This window comes from Anopheles coluzzii, chromosome 2, assembly GCF_943734685.1.
Source record: "Anopheles coluzzii chromosome 2, AcolN3, whole genome shotgun sequence".
NCBI classification, from domain to species: domain Eukaryota; kingdom Metazoa; phylum Arthropoda; class Insecta; order Diptera; family Culicidae; genus Anopheles; species Anopheles coluzzii.
The window spans coordinates 56,852,139-56,872,728 of NC_064670.1; the positions used below are offsets into that span (position 1 = coordinate 56,852,139).

The 20,590-nt window shown below is 43.2% G+C and overlaps 3 protein-coding genes across 7 annotated transcripts in view; 2 read left to right on the top strand and 1 right to left on the bottom strand.

Moving 5' to 3' along the window:
* LOC120952665 (ETS-like protein pointed) overlaps positions 1-11,254 on the top strand; it is an 81,453-nt gene extending 70,199 nt beyond the window's left edge. For all 4 annotated transcript variants that reach the window (XM_040372113.2, XM_040372111.2, XM_040372112.2 and 1 more), the window contains 4 exons: positions 6,888-7,162; positions 7,307-8,218; positions 8,317-8,474; positions 8,566-11,254. In XM_040372113.2, the coding sequence (XP_040228047.2) occupies positions 6,888-7,162; positions 7,307-8,218; positions 8,317-8,474; positions 8,566-8,629 (1,409 nt within the window). In that variant the 3' untranslated portion in view covers positions 8,630-11,254. The remainder of the gene's footprint in view (positions 1-6,887; positions 7,163-7,306; positions 8,219-8,316; positions 8,475-8,565) is intronic.
* Positions 11,255-16,257: 5,003 nt separating this feature from the next.
* LOC120953286 (zinc metalloproteinase nas-4) lies at positions 16,258-18,841 on the top strand. Of its 2 annotated transcripts, none has more exons than XM_040373088.2 (3): positions 16,258-16,815; positions 16,895-17,331; positions 18,358-18,841. In XM_040373088.2, exons 1-3 carry the CDS (start codon positions 16,467-16,469, stop codon positions 18,730-18,732), a joined length of 1,161 nt encoding a protein of 386 aa, XP_040229022.1. In that variant the 5' UTR covers positions 16,258-16,466; the 3' UTR covers positions 18,733-18,841. The 2 variants fall into 2 exon arrangements, with proteins under 2 accessions (XP_040229022.1, XP_040229023.1); XM_040373089.2 differs by lacking the exon at positions 18,358-18,841 and adding an exon at positions 17,850-18,270 and having other exon boundaries at positions 16,260-16,815.
* LOC120953282 (golgin subfamily A member 8A) lies at positions 18,777-20,577 on the bottom strand. Its single transcript, XM_040373082.2, has one exon. The coding sequence runs from the start codon at positions 20,496-20,498 to the stop codon at positions 18,852-18,854; it is 1,647 nt and encodes a 548-aa protein (XP_040229016.2). The 5' UTR covers positions 20,499-20,577; the 3' UTR covers positions 18,777-18,851.
* Positions 20,578-20,590: the final 13 nt, after the last annotated feature.

Below are 20,590 nucleotides of genomic sequence, written 5' to 3' on the forward strand. Positions count from 1 at the left end.
AGGGCAGGATCTTGAATTTAGTTTACTCACAAGTATTACCCATCCGACTAGCGGCAGTTACTTTAATGGCGACTATCATTCTTCTGCCAGTGTTAGTGCCCTGACTGTCAGCGATAATAACAACAATAACACTATTCCAAATCGAAATAACCAACTCCTCACACCGGTGGCAGAGGCTACGCCCAGTGTATCGGTAGCTTCTGCACGAATTCGGCCTAGCGATCCCAGTGATAGCACCAACATGGTGCTGCAAAGCTACGATGTTGCACTGAACGGAAGTGATAACGTCTCGCCATACGCGGCCGATTATGCCCCGACATCATCGCTGCTAGCGGCTGCAGCGGCCGCAGCGGCAGCAACTACGACGACTACAACGTCGCCGACAAGCTCCACTACGCTACCTGCCAATTATTACACCGATCTGGATCCAGCCACCACCGGTTCGCATCTTTACCAATTGCATCATTTGCATCACCAACACCAGTCTGCAGTCCATGTTTCCCAGCAAAACCATAGCAGTAGCAGCAGTAGTGAAGGCAGCAGCACAAACCACCAGACAGGTTAGACTCACTTGTTAAAAAATGTGTTGAACGGGTGAAGAAAAGGACGTTCCAGATCGGTCACACGCGTATTTACGATTGATGATGCGTAAAAAAGCTGCAGAATTATCATACATGGGATAAACTTATCAGCTACAATGTACAAAAATAATGCAGTGAATCGACCTGTATGAAACCTATCTCCAGGTGCACTTTGCTGTTTGTGAGAACATCATATCCATCTTTCTCACGCTTATATTGAATTTATTGATCGCGTTCAATCGTTGATGATCTTCACTTAAAATGAATTGGTCAAGGGCCAGTTATTTTGAGCTATCTTACGCTCTTTCGATTTCGTGCTATTGTCTTGCTAAAATCAAAAATTACGAAAACAAAAAACTGATACAAACATCACCACGAGATTGTGCAATTTTTATGTGTAAATGAGTATGTGTGTGTATGTTGCAGGTGTTGTCTACTGTTTCGTACTATATAAATGAGAGTTGACCTCACACACGACGATCGTTTTATAACTGCAGCCAAGTGCAACGATTTACAGTCGGTCTGGAGGAACGGTTTGATGTAGTAGCGAAATAAAATATTCGATATTGCCCAATTCACGAAAAAATCCATATTTTTTCTGCCTCTCTGACCACACTGTCATTGGCGATCTTTGTGGATTTCAAAGCAAACTCAAAGATAGCTGGCAATTCGTTCAATGTCAGCATATCAGAGCGATGGCGGTTTTGGTAAGATTGAGTAATTGAAGAATGGAATTTAATAACCTAGTTTCAGCACTGCTCCAATCAAAGCTTGTCTTACACGATGCAACAAAAACACACTATTTAAAAATGCAACGAAAAAACACAATATTTATAGCGTAAAATAACTATAAATATTTGAATAAGAATAGGAACAATTTTAGCACTACATTTAATCGAAACGCTGCACACTTGGTTTGCTTACGTTTGCAATTGTGCCTTACGTTTAAAATAATAAATAGTGTAATGTACTGTACATACTACAATCACCACATAGATCTAGTAAGACAAAGCCTTTCTTCAAAAATACAAGGGAATGAGAATTAGAACAGGATTGCTAACCTTAACGATAACTATGTGTAAGGGTTAGGTAGCACTCCACCAGAGTTCAGCACTAACAGGCAATGGAAATGCACGTGTGGCTGCTGCGTGTCACTGCCCTCATTCCGCTGAATTCCGGTTTCCGGTGTAATTTCCGACGCGCCATCTCGTCATTGCGTCTCATACCTGCCCAAGGCAACGAAGGAATATCGTTTTATCCCAAGGCAATGAAGAACACGAATGAAAATAACACATACAAAGGTGACAACCGTTAAAGTACGACTAAAAAACGCTCCTCAGCGTTACATTTTTTTGTGTTCACACTGGAAAGTAAATTTGTATTTCATCTCCGGTGTGTAGTTGGGCAATGGCCTGGCCTTTTGGATTTATCGATAGATATTATTGGGTGTGTTGCTTTTGGCACCTCATTACCACCATTCCAATAATGACAACAGTTTAACTTTATTTAGACCGCGTATAATAGATTTTTTTTATGTTGGTACATACTCGCATACAGCTTACTCAACACTGGTTATTTGTTATGGAAGAAATGGCACGTTGGTCTGAATTGCTACCACGCCTGGCTGGCATAGAGTTTTATCGATTTTGGCAACAGGATATTGATTTTAAAGCTGGAAATTTTTGAAATGGAACAGAACAATCAATTTTCTTCAACTTGCGTCAGTCAGTTAGTGTTCTCTTCATACCAACTTTTTACAATGAACGATTAAAACGGCATAACGCAATGATTATAATTACTTCTGCTTTGATCAAGTTAGGCCAGCTTCTGCATCTCAAAATGCATGAAAAATGTCTCCATGCAATCTCCGGCTCGCTTCAACTCTCCTCGACATCAAACGGGTACCACATGCACCCCTCCACTCTCTCCATCGTCCCTCTACCACCTCCACTAGCAGCACAACGAACAACAGGAGAACTCAATTGTGTCAGCCCTTAGGTTTCTATCCCATGTGTCTTTACCACACGATTCTCGGTCATTTCACTGCGCACCCTCTTCGCTGCCCGGATGTTATGGATCCGGTGAATGGAACGGAAGTGCAACAGGTGTGCATCGATCGAAGATCGACCTCGTACGAAGCCGAGGGACAAGCAAAAGGCAACTACGTTCGCTGCAGAAAATTCCCACACACAAACGGTACCGACTAATGATCCTGCTCTCTGTTACCTGTTTTATGTTTTTTTGCAAACTTTTTTCTCCTTTTTATCACATTAAGTTTGGTCGTTTTCGTCCTCGTTCAACAACTCTTTTTTCTGCCTGCTTTCATTCATCCTTTTTCGCTTTCTATTGCACACTACGCGTGTTGCACTTTTGTTGTGTACGTTTTTTATTGCAGTCTGCCTTTTTCTGATGTTTTCATGCATTGATCGTGTGCAGCTCGGCTGTGGACCTGTATTTTTTTTTAATTTGGTCGCACCCGTACCGTGAGCGAACCAGGAAACTGTCAACCAGTGCTTTTGGTCTAATAGCACTGGCGTCCCTAATGCTGGAAAGCAAACGTTCGCTCACGCGATGAGAAGATACGATTTAAAATATCACTCGTCGCATTAGTGTGTCGTATACGCGGTGCATGTGGTAGTATAAAGGTATGCAGTGTTTACACCCGGTAGGAAGGGAACTACTGAACATGATCAATTGAAAGCGATACAATTGATAATTACACATTTGTATACGATCTTCTAGACGTCTTCTTGAGAGGACATCTATAAAACTAATTACTAAACTTAATGGAAAGGAGTGAGTCTAGAATAGAAACATCATTGCTACAAAATTGTGTATATTATTATTGACAAATTAAAAACTGAATATACTACTTCATTCTCATTTGCTGTTATAGTCCAAATTGTCCCCGAGACACATGATACGCGAGTAAACGGATTTTATAATTATGCAGTTATGCGAAATATTTTTATAGATTTAACACACCTATAATCATGAACTTGTGGTTCCACCAATAAGCAAATAAATAATTAATTTAATCGAATAAGAATGTTTTCGTAACGGATTCTTTCATAGCATTAATTTAATATATTAAACAATATTTATTTATTTCGGCTAACGATAAGCACACCGATGCTTTCAGCAAACAGCAATCATCTAACTCGACAACGTGCTGTGCTGTGAATATATTTTGAAAGAATTTTTTGGCCAATTTTCTTAAGTTTCCTGCGTACAAAATTTTTTTTAGCTCCAATTCATATAATGCAATCATCGTTAAAACAAAAGAGCTAAATGCACATTTTCCTGTGGTTTCGTGAAAACCTAAGTCGCTCTGTTTTTTTTCTATTATCAATAGTAAATTTTATCCATATACTCCAAGTTAAAAGCCATAATAAGAACACATAAATTTGGATGCTAAATGAGAAATCCAATTTTACATAAAAATACAGGATTATTATAACTTTCGTGTATTTTAGTTGCTTTATATTTGAAACGCCAATGCAAAAAAAAACCCTGTTGCTGAAATGAATATCAAACAGCCCATAGTGATTCGAGTTTCGATTTTTGAGCGGCACAAAACATAGTAGGCGTGGTTACGGTTCACAAATCGGGAAAGAGCTCGCTGAGTTCCATGTTCGAAACATTGCTTCGAGCAGATGACTTTTTGAGCAACGCTCGCTAGACGATCCTATAGAGTGGACTTAAATCTTTTATTTTTACACGCAATTAATACTTGCTGGTGTGATGATTTGCAACGAAGAAAAAATGGTTAATTTTTTGTGTCCTAATTTAACCATTTTTTTATTCAGGACGGATGGCTTTGCCGTATTGCTTAAAAAGTAATTTAATCATATTATATGAACTAAAATTAGTTGGTATTCATTCATGTATATCAGGTAAATTGCCATGCTTACTGTGACATCTTTCCGGCCTACACTGATAGTTCTACAAACATACGCTGTCTTAAGACTGATCTGTAAATATTTGCACAAACTGTTTCGGTACTTTTCAAACACAAAGCACACACGCACTCTACCCCAGTACATCAATATCCAACGAGCTGAAGAGCAATTTTATGAATGAACGAGCACGGCCGGTTCATGATCAAAGGTCCACTGCGCCTATTTATAAAAAGCAACAAGTGCAAACAACAACCATGTTCGGTAAACACTTAAACACGGTAAACACAGGCTGGTGACTATATTATACCAGCGATCCTGGCCAGGCTTCGGGATTTTCGAGCGTCATCTAGCACTATGTTTCGGGGCTATGTGGCAATTTCGTTAAGGATAGTTCCGTGTCCAATAAGTTCCGATGCTCATGATGCTTTGCAATGTAGAGTTGTCGTACGATGCTGAATGTTTATGCAGGATACCATTTTCATTCATTCTGTGGTAAATCTTTTCTTTGAAAAGCAAACATCAATGCGCATATCGTCGGTGGCGCATAGTGGCCCTTATGATTATTTGGCTGCCCGCCGAACCAATACGCCCATTATTCGAAGATGGAACGCGCTGAGGACATGGTATTGATTGAAGAGCAAAGAAACATGACGACAAATAAACATAATTTACATTCACTTTTTCTTCCAGTCCGATCGAACCCAATTTCCCGAGAATGTGCAACGGTGTCAATAAACATCCGATTCGATCGATGTTTCCGGTTATGGTGTTCGAAGAGCCTGGAGAGCTGGGCGGGTTGCCTTGCTGTAGTTCAATTTTAGATGTAGTTTCTCGTGTGTTTTCCTATTGATTTCCGCTTAGTTTACCTTTCACCGGATGTACTACACAGAAAAGATTAACGAAAAAGGCCAATTCGGTTCGATTATTTGTGTTCTGTGTGTATGTTTCGTTTTGTTTTGAGTTAAATACCAAGCGTGCAAAGAATAGCGTTCAACGTTGGACAACACTGCGCGTCACACATGCCCTTACAGTTCCGAAGACACAGGGGACTGACGTTTGTTCGGATTGTTTCTCAAGCCTTACTTAGCTATTCCGTACATTTACACACATACACCGATGAAAGTGAACATCCATTGAGTCAGCCACGTGCCGGTCCGTGGTCATTACACGCGGTATGTTTGCTTCGTGACGGTGTGTCTTGGGCCAAGCTCAAGCACCTTAAACGCTCATTTACATAAACACACAGCGACGTACGACGGTGTGCGATTCATCGAAGCAATCATCGAAGCAAACATATTAATAAAGCAAGAATGAAACGAATGGCTTTAAACGTATGAAGGTAGCGACCAAGACTATCGTTTTTATATTTAGCATTTGCATATTCCTCGTGATCGTTCTTCTCGCCATGCGGCACAACGTTAGAGTGGCGTTATTTTCCTATCCTACGCTTTCGGTTGATCTACCAAAGCGACATCAATAAACAAATGCCAAGAATATCAAACTAGTGTCAGTGTGGTTAAAGCAAAGAATAGACCAGTCGATGATGTACTTTCGTAGGCCAGGCATCGAAGTTGAGGAAAGTTTAGACGGGACAAAGATTGACGCTAGCGAAGCTAGTGAGAAACAAAGGGAAGAGAGAGGGGCGCAGTTCGAAGAGATTGGGCCGGAAGCGGAAACTAAACTTCCCGTAAAACCATTCCCTGGTATTGTGAGTGTGTATAAATAACTGGACGGATTGCAGTTTTGTTCACCGAATTTCCCCGATAGTCTGCGTCTTTCACAATGATAGAAATGTGAAAGTATTTTCCTCTCCTCTAGAATAACTATTTATGACAAATTAATGTATGCATGAACTGAGGAATAGTCTCCAGGTTTATTCCGCTCGATTGGAAATAATGTCATGCATTTCAGCAGTGATTAATTTTTGTTTACCAATTATACCTATTTAATGATGATTAAGGAAGGGACATAATCATGAAAAGGATGATTCTTTACAGGAGGAATATTAACGATCAGAGATGAATCAAGTACACACAAAAGGAAAAGAAAAATAATGTGGATTGTTTAGTTTTACAGCCTCATGCTGTCCGCTTACCGATTGTTGGGCTCAGCTTAAAACATGATACACGTGCACTTGGCTCGGTGCAGCGGAAACGGAAGTATTATGTGAAAAAAAAAACGCTTCACCCCTATTATAATCACACGTGCTTGCCTCTTTAGTTGTGGTTGTTTGATTAAACAAAACTGGTGATCGAAGGCGTTCAAGATTACCGATGGTTTCCATGATATTTGATGTTGGGTGTTTGCCTACTGAATATCATACTGTAATGATGCATTGTGTCCGCAGATAGACGCGTTGGTGTGTGCATCTAAGCTAATAATTTTCTTCTTCCCTCTTCAACAGCGTACGGATCAGTTCATGATCGCAGTACAAATGATCGTTCACCGCCACCTCTAATAACTTCGAGCGGAGGTAACGTAGCAAACGGTAGCACTAACGGCAGCAGTAGCACATCTTCCATGGCATCCTACCTGTCGTCCCTCGGCTCACGGGGTCCGCTAAATGGGGGCAACAGTTCGGGAACAGGAGGGTCCGTCTACCATCAGCAGTCAGGGAGCGGTGCTGCGATGAAGGAGGAGCAAGAACCAAACAGTTTCATTAACATTGATGATCTGCCGGTAAGTTTTTTGTTTGTGATTTAGTTTCCAAAACAACACCAACCGATTCAGAAAATATCTTATCAGAAGAATACAGTGGAACAATGAACCTTAGTACCTGTAAGTACACAATGTGACTTTTCCTTTTTTGTTCATCTTACGCAGAACTATGGAGTTGTACCCGCCCATTATGACGATCAGGATCAGTACCACTCGCTGCCAGCACCGGAAACCCAAACGACTTCACACGGATACCTCGAAAACAGTCCCGAGTTTTACTCAGCCATCCAAATGGAACAAAAGTACATGCCACCGCACTACAAATCGGGTCCCTATACTAGCCGAGGAGGTCGCTATCATCAGCCACACCACCACAGCAGCAATGCCAGTGGTGGAGGAGGTGGTGGTGGCGGAGGAGGTGGATCGGGAAACCAGCATACACAGCAGCAGCACCATCAACAGCACCAGCAGCAGCAACAGCAGCAACAGCAGCAGCAGCAGCAGCAACAGCAGCAGCAGCAGCAGCAACATCAGCATCACCATCCTCATCATCATCCACATCACCATGCCCACCATCATCCCGCCAGCCATCATCAGACGGCTCACCACCCTGACAGCGGTTATCCTGAGTATGGATCACCCTACGATACCCCTCCGTTCCAGACCGTTCCGAGCAATACGACCTCACCGCAAAGCTCGGCTACTTCCGGCAACGGAGGGCCAGGTGGTCCCGGAGGAGCAAATGGAAGTGGTAACAGCAACAATAATAACGGAGATCTGCTCGGCGGTCATGTTGTAGATCCGTGGAGCTTACACCATCCTGGGCAGCATCCGCACGCCGGGGCACCCCATCCATTGCTGGACTTTCAACACCCGGCGTATATGGGCACGACCATGGGCTTCGACAAGACGATGCTAGGCACGTATGGAGCTCAAGGTGGTGCACCGTGTTTTACCGGCTCCGGGCCCATTCAGCTGTGGCAGTTTCTTTTGGAGCTGCTAACGGACAAAACCTGCCAGAGCTTTATCTCCTGGACCGGAGATGAGTGGGAATTCAAGCTGACCGACCCGGACGAGGTAAGTGCGAGAGACTTTACACAAACCTCTTTCCCATCAAGAGGAAAACAGCATAAACATAGGGTCACTCACTTCACTGATCCATTTTTCTCCAACAGGTCGCACGGCGATGGGGTGTCCGGAAGAACAAACCAAAAATGAATTACGAAAAGCTGAGTCGCGGCCTCCGGTACTATTACGATAAGAACATCATTCACAAAACGGCCGGCAAACGATACGTGTATCGATTCGTATGTGATCTTCAAACACTGCTGGGGTAAGCATCAATCGTCCGGCTGATTTACTCCTTTTAAAATCCATACATCACGGTACTAACGGTACGATTGCTTCGCCTTCTCTTCTTGCAGCTATTCAGCAAAACAGGTGCACGAAATGGTTGATCTCAAACCTGATAAAAAGGACGATGAATAGACTGTGTGAAATAAGCGGAACTAACACACTCGAACATACATACACAAACCCACCCACACACTCACATACACACACACTCTGTAACTATCGTTTCGAGCAAGTGCGGCTTGATAATACTGATCTCCTACTTCTTCTCCCGAGCCACAATCGGAAAACGGGAAAATTGCTTCTCTAACCACAAGGTGAAGAAAAGCATCTAACTATCTAGGGATGGAAGAAAATGCGCGCATCAGATGTAAATGACTAACGCGAAGAAAAGTGACTACAAAAGATTTCCCACCAAAACAAAATGTAAAACATTACCGCTAACGGACAGCACGCCCATTTGTACACTACGAAATTGTACATGCTAGTCTCTTTCGAACGAGCACGTTAAAATGCAATTGAATGTGTAAATTCACTATTCTAAAACCGATCTGTAACGTTAACGGTCCACTAGAGCATGTTTTGGTTCCTTTCAAAAGAATTATTTAACGTGCTTTTTTGCAGATTCACTGTATGTAGCTCCTTTTTACGATGCAGAGGCTATTCTTTCGCTGATGGGAGCGTTGATTATCGTATCAGTGAACAGAGTATTATATTTGTTTTACCATGTAACGAGGAATGTGTACAGAAACGAGGAATGTGTGTTTTATCAAACAGCAACAAAAACACAACAAATAGCGATTAGTAATTTACGAACAAAAAGCTTCCAAACCCGACGAACAAAAACACGTTATATGGTGTGCTGAGTGCAAATAAGTAAAAACAACACAAAAAAACATGTTAGCTTAGGAAATCAAGCAAGCCCCTATAAGTTAGTGATGAGGTATAAGACAACTTACAAACATCTACTTAAGCACTGCGCCACAACAACGCCGACACGAGCACGGGCACCACACGAACAACATGGAATGGTCCTGTGTTTGAGACATTTAATTAAAACACTGTTAGTTGTAATGTGTAAAGTTAATACAATCAATCAAATTAAATGTGTGGCTTTCCAAAAGTGCATTTTAGATGTATGCGCTATACAGAGTCTGGGAGATACAACAGTGGTTACAAGATCAGAAAAGAAGCCTACAGGATCTTGAAATGCAAGTTAGTTAAACCAATTTCGAAGCTTTGTGATAAGTTTTTATTGATAGGTTTTTTTTTTATTATATGTAAGTTTTTTTTGTCTGTTTAACAATATTCCTGCAAACAAACATGGAACGGTCCCAACGGTCACAGGCAGTTCCAATCGCGTGCCCAATCTACTATCTTACTACTTAGAATTGCCTTGGAAGTTTGCTTTCGTATTACAGTTCCAATGGAACATTGCTTACATTTGATTTTTATTTCTTGTTTTCTCTTTCAATCTTTTGCTTTTTCTGGTTGGTTCCCTTATTGTTCTAATCTTTTATTGCTTAATAATAATCGGCAATGAAAGTAATAAATTTTGCTTGCACTTGCAAGGAATCAAGGATAATTCAGATTGCGAATAAAAACAAATATATTATGGCATAACAGCAGTAGCAGAAAAAAAAACAAAAAACGTTTCATGTTAACAACAGTGTTAACAGAATATTAACAATAAAAAAAAAAATAATAATAATAATTACAATTATAAAAAAAAATCGGGAAGGGGAGGATAAGTCGCAAGCAATACAACTTTTACCGTTAACATCCTCATCTTGAAAGTTGCACTACACATCTTCGTTAATGTGTACTTCAATTCTGAGTGCCTCGTTTCCATCAACAATAGATTTCGGCAAGGCCGCTATTCAGATTTGGGTGGTGCATTTTGTTTTATTTTGTTTATTTCATCATTTGTGTTATTTGTTTTAAACGTTATTGCCCCGACGGTAATATGAAGCTATGTAAAGATTAAATAGAGTACAGGAAAAGAGAAAAACGATCAAACCCCTATTAAGATTGTTTGGAAAATACAATTTGAGATCAAATCATGACTGTCATGATATTGGCGTCCATGTTTTTGTTTTGCAGGCCGTAGGTAAAAATCAGAAGCACACAACAGGCACACGAAAAACAAAGCTAGTTAACCCAAGTATAAACTTCTACAACATATACAGAGTATATGCACGAGTTGATTGTAAGTGAACTACGACAAGCTTCATGATACAACATTCAAACGATAATTATGGGTTTAATCAGTCTCAAAAGCTGTAACTATTTGTTTGTCGAGCACTCTATCGTTGTGTCTGAGGACAAAAGTACAATCAATCTGATCAGGCTAGAGCAATCGAACCAACGATATCCACTAACATTCACGCTAAATAATTGCATCGCTGTAGGAGAGAAACCGATTGGAGTCAAATTGTCCAAAAAAAAACTTTGTGTGTGTTTGTGTGTATTTGTATACTTGTCGGCCGTGTGCAGTAATTCAAACTATATGAGCATTGTAACAAAATATCACATCCATCAAACAGTTAGATGGGTCGGTAGCGTAAAATGATGTAGTAAAGTAAAAACGTTAAACGCAAATGCAGGTTACTATAAATTGATGTAAAAACAAGTAAAACAGTAGTAAAGTAAAACGACGCAGAGAGGAACAAAAAAGAAAATAAACCCTTATTTAGTGGTAAGGAAAAGATAAGTAATTATTGAAAATAATAATAATAATAAAAAATATACAAAACCAAATTTGTTATTTGTTGTTTATTCTTCAAATTAATTAGAGGAGTCAAATGAATTGACGCGTTCCTCCCCGTTATGTAACTGTCTAACACTCGGCAGAACGTAAAGATTGAGTCCCGAGAATAGCGCCGGCTAGTCGATACGATCCATTCAAGTAGCTAGTGTTGTGCAGTAAGAGCAAGAGCCACTACTGAGGGCTCCAATCTTTGAATTGAGAGCTCTGAGCTCTCCCTTTTTTTCATTCGATTTGGCTCTTTGCTCACTTCTTGTCTAGATCTTTATTCACTATACAAGCAATTTGAAACATGCATATTGTTTACTCTCATTCGAACGAACGGTAACGGTCAAAATATGTACACACTCTCACCGATCATCCAATTTGATAATACGCTGTATCAAAGATAACGGTATTGTTATCAATAACCAGTCAATATTCGAGTGCAGGGAGCCAAGCACGTGTATCTTAGTTCGTTTTTTTATCGCAGTCTCGCAGAGAGAATTTTTATATGAGCGTCCCGCTTTGATCTTCGTCGCATCACTTTCAACACACACTATACCATCAGTTCCCCACATCGCTATACGTTTCGTCGATCTCATATTGTATTCTACGTTGCACCATCAATACACACTCTACCATCAGTGCCGCACTCCACCGTCAGTTTTGCGCTCCATGCTCAGTTTTGCGCTCCACGCTCAGTTTCGCGCTCCACACTCAGTTGCACTCTCGATTCCGAAGTTGACTCCGGAGCCGTTTCCTATTCCGGAGTCGTTTCCGGAGTCGATTCCGGAGTTGTCTTCGGTGCCGATTCCCGAGTCGGCTCCGGAATCCATTCCGCGATCAGAATCGGCTCCGAAATCGGAATCGACCTGGGAATCGCAATTTGCCCCGATAACGGAATCATAATTGACCCCAGAATTAGAATTAGCTCTGGAATGTGAATTAGTTCTTGAATTGAAAAAATAAGTTTTAAAAGCGAAATCTGTCCGGGGATCTCCATGAGAATGGATCTTTTACAAATAATTTTTTTTGAAGTTATAAATACGTAGTATAATTGGACCCAAACGCCTATTTTTATGGCGATGCTGAAACTGACTCCGTTTGGAATCCGATTCTAATTTAGGAGCCAATTCCGATACGAGAGCAGATTTCGATTCCGGAACCGATTCCGATTCCGGAACCGATTCCGATTCCGGAACCGATACCGATTCTGGAGTCGATTCCGGAACCAATTCCGATTCCGGTGTCGATTTCGGAACCAATTCCGATTCCGGAGCCAACTCCGGAATCAGCTATGGAGCCGATTCCGGAACCAATTCCGGGGTCGATTCCGGGGTCGATCACACCATAGTGCATAAGAGCGCAATCTCCAACAAATCGCGACACCTTAATGGCAGGGACAACGCAACTTACAAGGTTTTTCACGGGTTCTCATAGTTGTGGGACACTTCCTTGGCTCTTTCTTATGTATAGTGAAATTTATATGATGGGAATGGGACTCTATGGCACCCTTTTGGACAGGCTCCTTGGAAAGTCCTCTTTGTTTTATCCAAAAAGGGTGGTATAGAGTCCAATTCCCATCGCATGAAGTTCAATTCCCGGAATAAAGAGTCAATAAAGTGGCCCACAACAATGGAAAAAAAATCCCTGAAAAACACTGTAATAGCAGACGCACTGGCTTTGGTATAACCGAAATCGGATCCACATAATAACTATCCGGCTACAAGATGCGACTTAGTCTAAAAAAAGAAAATATCCCTCTTTCTCATACAGGCTACTGTTGAGGCTACTGTTGTTCTATTACTTTTAGGGAAAGGTAGGTAAAGACGGACACTGCGGGTAATATATACACTTTTCATAAATGCATGAAAAAAATAATTTTCGAAAAAAAAACCAACAATGTAGCATCCTAACTTAAAGTTAAACAACACATTTGATTGAGAACATGTGTGGCATTATATATGCAAAATTGTTTAAATCCACGAACAAAATAAATGTTCAAGCGTGTGCACCCTTGTGCATCTAATTTGACTACTGCGGATCTTAAGCTCTACAACTTGTATTTTATATATTTCCGGAAGTTTTATTTCATAAATGAGTTGTCGTGATCGTGAACCTGGCGAAAGAACGAGAATGAAAGCAAAAATCTTATTTTCTGGTGGTTTAACCATCCTGAAACCAAAGCGGGAAAGACGGACACTTTGTTGTAGGGAAAGATGGACACCGAATTTATTGATTTATATTACTTCTTATATCAATTAGTGATGAATAGTTTTCATCAAATACCTTGAATAAGCTAAACACCGGTCAAAATAGTAGCCATTCGTTATGCTATTACTCGCTCGACGCTGATGAGACGCTTCACGAAATCCAATATCTTGCCTCGTCTTGGACAACTTTAAGCAATAAAAAGATGAGGCATTGATACGAAATCGTTGAGGAATAGATTAGAAATGCTATGGGAGTACAACCATCAAATGTTGAATTTTTAAAATGGTGGAAAATGGATTAAACTATTAACAAGTCCCTCTTTTCGTGGAGTAATTTCCTTAAAGGAAGTTCTAGACTGTTGTTCTATAAGCTGGAGCAACGTCAGCTGTTAGTGCGCGATGTTTCAATAATGCTTTAAATGCTGCATTCTACGATATATTACCAGCGCCGCTTACAATTCCAAAATTCATGGCTGAATGAACCGTCGTTGCAATTGGCCTAGAATTGGTTTATGTACGTACCATGAAATGGAAAGCAATAGGATATGTTAAAATACTATAAACCTCTTCAATTTCCAACGTTTTTTTTATAGATGTCTATCTTACCCTTCATGGTGTCTATCTTTCCCATATCAGGTGTCCGTCTTACCCGAACATTTCAAAACTGCACAAAAAAAATCATGTTTTTCATTCATGAAAAAAACGTAAAAATCAATGGAAACTTAAAAGTTTCAACACATTTTCTGATAAAACATGAGTATAAGATAATATATGCACATTTTCATGGTCATTGCACTTATATATCCCTAGATTTTTACCATTTCCCTTAACGTGTCCGTCTTTACCTACCGTTCCCTACAGTATTACAGTGCTATTACAATTGGTCGTTAGATTGTTAGATGAAAATGGCTTCTTTATCAAACCTGCATTTCTCATTATAAACGTAAACACAATTGCAAATCCATGGTTACATTTTTACCACGATCTCGGTGGTGTTTCGCGAAAATCATCATCCATATTCGTTACATCGTTCATATTACTAGTGATGGAAGCTATAGAAACAGACAGAAAGAGCGCAATTTTAACAACCAACTGCAACCATTTGAAGGGAAACGCAATCGATACACATTTACGCACCTCATTTTATCTGCATTGTTAGCAAATAATTCAATAAACCAGTTCAAAGGTAAGGGAACGCACCGTTGCGTTGCGCCAGTGTGTTGATGGATTTTGCTAATTAATTCAATTTACATCACCAACAGCACTATTCCGGCCAATAGTTACAGCGCGCCCCGGGTACAGCCGTTGCACTGCCGACGAGCAGCTTTTGTATTTTGTCTTTTTCAAATGATAGGGGTAATTCGTAGTGGTATACTAATCGTAGTGGTATACACACTTTCAATGATGGACATGCCAGTTATCCGGTAAGCTTATGTTAACCATTTGGTGCAGCAAGCAGTAGGTTTAGCGAGAGATAGGAAGGGCGCAGCAGTACCCTATTACTTACTTACTTCTCCGGCGCTACAACCGCTTTGCGGTCTTGGCCTGCCTCAGGAGTATCCGAAACCGCTCACGGTCTCGCGCCTTCGTCTGCCAGTCCGTTATAGTATATAGCAGTACCCTATATTGGTGTATAATTATCGGTTGCCAAATTTAACTCCACTTAGATGATTCAACCCATTTCCCACATCAAATGGGCTATCAAACAGGCATAGGTTGGGCGAGAAGCATACATCCGCGCGTTAAACCAGTTCTGTTGCGCTCCAGTACTCCATGGGTTCCTGTTTGGCCATCCACTGCAAAAGGCACAAAAAACAGCATTCGCCGCCCAAAAGTATCGTGTGTGTGTCGTTTGGTTTACTTCCGGACCTCGTTTTGCATCGTCAATCGTCGTAAAACAATGAGGTCAATGGAAAAATTCTTACCATATAGGCGAGAACACGTACGTGTGGCAGGATTTTGTGTTCCGAAACCTTGTGCCTCAAAGCGCAGCTCGTACTTGCAGCAAATGTCAGCAAAGCGGCAAATCAAACATCATCCAGGTTGTTAAAATGCATGCCTCACAGTCATGCCTCCCAAACCTGATACCAATACCCGATCGAGGTCATCGAAATTGGGTTGAGCTTAATGACCCCCTTCCGGCCAAAATCCCAAGGCCCAAAAGGACATGACGAATGCATGCTGTCCAGTAGCGTGTGTGTATGGTGAAAGATCGCAAGACCCTCGAATGCAGCAAGAGCCGAAGTGTGCACCTAAAAGATTTCGTGCTTTTCGATAAAACCATTACTAGTATCACACACCTTTACACTAGTTGCTGGCGCCCAACAATTGTCAACCGAAGCGCGACTGGCCTTATCGGTCACGGTGCAACCGATTCACGAGGCGCTAGAAAAATATAAACAAAACCAACGGACGCCCGCTCTCTCTCTCTCTCTATCTCCCTCCGACTGCCGGTGAACCATGCGCCAAGAATCCACCCGCAGCCCCGGTGCGTGGTACTTCGCTTTCCAGAACCCTTTTTCGGGCCACGGAGCCCTATGCGGAGGGTGCAAATTTGATTCACTTACTCACCTTCCACGGACACACGAACCCGCCGGTAACACCACCCTCATTGAAGGTACAATCATGCACGTGTTGTAAAAATAATAAAGGAACCGATTCTACCAAGAACAAGACAGGGTAGAGGTTTGGTGGCAATGGCACAGGGAAGAAAAGGCTGGCAACGAACCGCCGGGGTGGCCTTCGATGGAGTTGAAGGGGAAAAGCTGAAGGAGAGTGTTGGGAGCCAATATAAATAGGGAACAATTGGCGAAAGCGGTTAATCAGTGTACGACTTTACCGTCTCGCACCTCGTTCTAGGCTAGGCTTCGGCTCGATCGGCAAACCTCGCGTAACTCAACAAGCAAGAACTTGCGATATTCGCCTACGATCCTGCGATCCGCGTGTGCGTGTGAGTTTGTGTGAGCGTGTGTATGTGTGTACGAGTGGCTTACTACGAATATCGACCACCATGTCCGTGTCACAGATACTGCGCGTGTTGGCGATCGGTTGTTTCGTGATCGGATGCACTCAAGCAAACGTAATCATGTACGATACCGAGGAGAACAGCATCGATGGCTCGAGCGATTTTATCGATCTGACCCATCTGGGACCGAATCTGTTTGGGGAACCTGATGAAGAGGTGGGCAAACTGGTGGCCAACTTCAATCCGGAAACCGATGCCGGCAATGTGGAGGAATTGGGATCTTACGTCGAGGGTGACATGCTGATCGATCGTCCTGAAGGACGGAATGGCCTATCAAATACAGCCACCCGTTGGCCCAATGGTGTGGTACCGTTCGTGATTTCGGGAAACTTTGGTAAGTAACGCTGCAGAGTACAGTGCGCGGCCGTATTCCTCTGCTCAAGCCTTTTGATCGTCTTGTAATGTCTGAACAGATGCTAAGGGTATGCAACTGATCGAGCAAGCCATCAACGAGTATCACACGAAAACGTGCATCCGATTCGTGCCGCGTATGGGCGAAAAGAACTATGTTTCCTTCGAAAGTTCCAGCAGTGGGTGCTGGTCCAGCGTGGGAATGATTGGTGGCAAACAGGCGGTCAATCTGCAGATTCCCGGCTGCACCACACTCGTCGGTACCGCCATACACGAGATGATGCATGCGCTTGGCTTTCTGCACGAGCAGAACCGCGAGGATCGCGATGATTGGGTGCGAATTCGCTACGAAAACATCAAGGCTGGAACGTCCAACAATTTCGAGAAAGCCAAGAAGGGTACCACCAACAGCTTCGGCGTAGCGTACGATTACGCCAGTATCATGCACTACTCGTCGAATGCGTTCTCAACCAACGGTAACCCCACGATCGAAGCGAAGGTAAGCACGGTTCACCACCGGGTCACCCAGTTCGGAATCAACCTTAACTCAAACAGCACATCCTTTGGCTCTGATCGCTACTCACACCCATTTAACTTAACGCTACATTTTCCCATTTCCACACACAGAAACCATTCTCTGGTGACATGGGCCAACGGATCGGGTTCAGTAAGAGCGATCTTGCCAAGATTAATCTCATGTACGGGTGCAAGTAAAGCACAGAATGGGCACGGACCATCGAACACACATCCACAACACACCCACTTCGAACTAACCTTCATCCGACCTCTCTTCCTGCGAATCGGCCAACTCGAATGACCATTTCGGTGTTTTGCGAGAGCCTTTTTGTGATGCTAATAAAGTCTACTGGTGCCTTTTCGCATACATTTGTCTATGAACGCTTAGTATCATTACCATGAGCCTTACGGTCTACGATTCGCTTTTCTCACGAGCATTGCGCTATTCACCATTTTGCCATTCGCCGTCAACCGTTCATCCACGTGGGAAATTCTTTCTAGCGCGCCGGTGGTAATAAAATGGGCCAGCGACAAGGGTTCTCCTCCAGCGATCTGGCCAAACTGAATGCCATGTACGGATGCAAGGGTAATTCAGCAGCCGCCACCAGCTCAGGCACTAGCCCACAAACACAGCGTCCTGGCCGACCGACGCGTCCCTCCCGACCAGCAGGCAACAATCGTCCCGGAAATGGCGGAGCACAGGTTGCCAGTGCCATTGTAAACCTGATTGGATCCATCTTTGGCGAAGAAGATACCAATACTACCGCAATTGCGGGGGAAGTTGTCCGTCGCTGAAACTTTAGTGCTTCCAACATATCAACTGTACTCTATATTTAGCCACTTATACCGAACTACCTCGTTTACCTACGGATTGTTTTTTAACCTTTTTTATCAACATGAATAAAAGTATACGTACCTCGTACGCGTTCTTGTTTCCATAGTCTAGGCCGTGTGGCTTTTCTCTGTTCACATTTGTTACACACTCGCTGTTCTACCATTTTCGTTCCAGAAACCGTTGAATGGTGCTAAGATGGGTCAACGGGAAGGTTTTTCGTGGAGCGATATGGAAAAACTGAACCGGATGTACAAATGCCAGGGAAGCTTAGGAAATGGCCAAACAGTTCTTCGTCCTCCTACATTTGGCATCTTGCCCTCAACTGGAGTTTCCGCGCCGGTAAACCCGTCGGGTCCCAATGCCGGTGGGTCGCCGTATTTCCCACCATCGGGGCCTTCCCCGTTCAATCCGTACTATCCTCCAGCAGGAGGATTTGGACCAATGTTACCCTACGGACCGTATCCTGCCGTTGCCGGTTATGGGCCTGGGTTTGGCTACTATCCGCATGATACGGACACAAGTGAACATGAAGTGGCCGAAAGATTGTAACCCGGCTACAGAGACTTCAAACAAACTCCAGCATATATATGCGTTATACGTTAAAAAAATGCATATAATTGGGAACCCCGCAAATAAATCATTACATTAATATTCAAAACCATTGCACTCTACTGATATCGCTTGTTAACCAGCATCCGAGAGCGGGGAAGTTTGCACTGGCTCAGTGTATGCAACCGGTACTGCATCTCTGGCGCTGTTACGCGTTTTCGCACATTCTCTGCCAGCTGCTGGTGTTCCGTCGGCAACACTATACGCTCGTCGTGCTGATTCACGTCTTGTCCCTCGGCACATTCCGCACACTGCTGACTGCCATACAGGGTGCTAATTGGGGTGTCCTCTTCTACTGCCGCTCCAGTTGCATTCATTTTAACCAGCGCCAACACCTTCCGCTCAATGGCAGACAGCGCATCCATTAAGCACTCGTTTGTCAATCGGTCGTAAGTGGAACTGGTAGAACCTCCCATTAGCTGCTGTATTTTTGTTCGCTCAAACCCTACCAACGACAGCGCCTGTTCGATCACTCCGAGCTTTACCGCAAGTTCTTCCTGCTGCAGACAAACCTCCTCCTGCAGCTTCGTCGAGTGCCGCTTAGCTTCCAGCAACTCTTGCAAGTCTTGCTTCACTGACCGCTCTTCGGAAAGCCTTTTGCGTTTCTCTCCCTCCTGCAAACGCTCGCTATCTTTCTCCAGATCTCGGGCGATCCCATTCGCCTCCTCAATCTTTGCATTCGTTACATTCAAATACCGGAACAACGCTGTATACTTGTCCTGCTGTTTTTCGATTTGAAATAGAACATCCTGGATGGCGTCAAGCTGCAAATATTCCATGGTACTGTTAATGACGGCGCCAAACCGATCGATCTTTTCCCAGTTAGCCATTTTGAAGCGATTGCGCTTCCGAACCAAACTTGGGTCCAGCTCGGCGATCGCCCTTTTGTAGCCCTTCGTCCGTAAGAACTCATTAACATGCCGCGTGCCAACGATCTGCCGTTCCACCTCGATCATCTCCTGCGTTCGTGCCCGCTTGTCTCGGGATTCCTGGACTTTTAGCGAATCGATCCGATGGCACAGATCCTCACCTTGATTAAACGCCAGCGTAGCGCGCTCAATCATGTCGAGCAAAAACTTCCTATTCCGGTTCAACTCTCGCACATACTGCTGCCACTGCTGGTTATACAACTTGCGCTCGCCGAGCATGTTATCGATCTCATTGCGATGCTTCCGATTTTCGGCATGCAGTTTGCCTTCCAGCTTGCGCGCATTATCAAGCCGGCTCTCCAAGGCAGCAAGCTCGGTGCGTGATTTCTCCAGCGCTACGCGGTAAACGTAATCCGAGGGAACTGCTTTGGTGGCGCATTCTAGCTCAGCGTTTGCGCGCTTAATCTGCGACAACAGCTCATTCGTGTCAGTCTTGGCAGCTTCGATTTGTCTTTCGTACCGTACGGCATCGTCCAGCATCCGGAGGATGTAGCGGCGCAGATTTTCGGCCTCCCGACGATATACGGGAGCATTGAAAATTTTAAGTTTTAGCTCTTTTTGAGCTTTTTCACGCTCTAAATGAATCAACCTTTTGTTCAAACATCGTATTTGGAAAGCTTCTGCAGTTTCTCCCGGCTTAATAGCATCTATCTTCTGGTACCGATGCTTCCATCGGACAATCTCGGCCCGCTCACGCTGGATTTGCTCGATACGGTCTTCGGCACTAAGATTTTCAATCGGCCCAAAAAAGGCAGGGACAAGCGCTCCGTTTGCCATACTGAAAAGCGGAATGCTTTATCTTCAACGCGGCAATGTTTGCTTCGACATCCGATGGGTATCGTGCTGTGCTGCACGTACTCTGAGTAAAC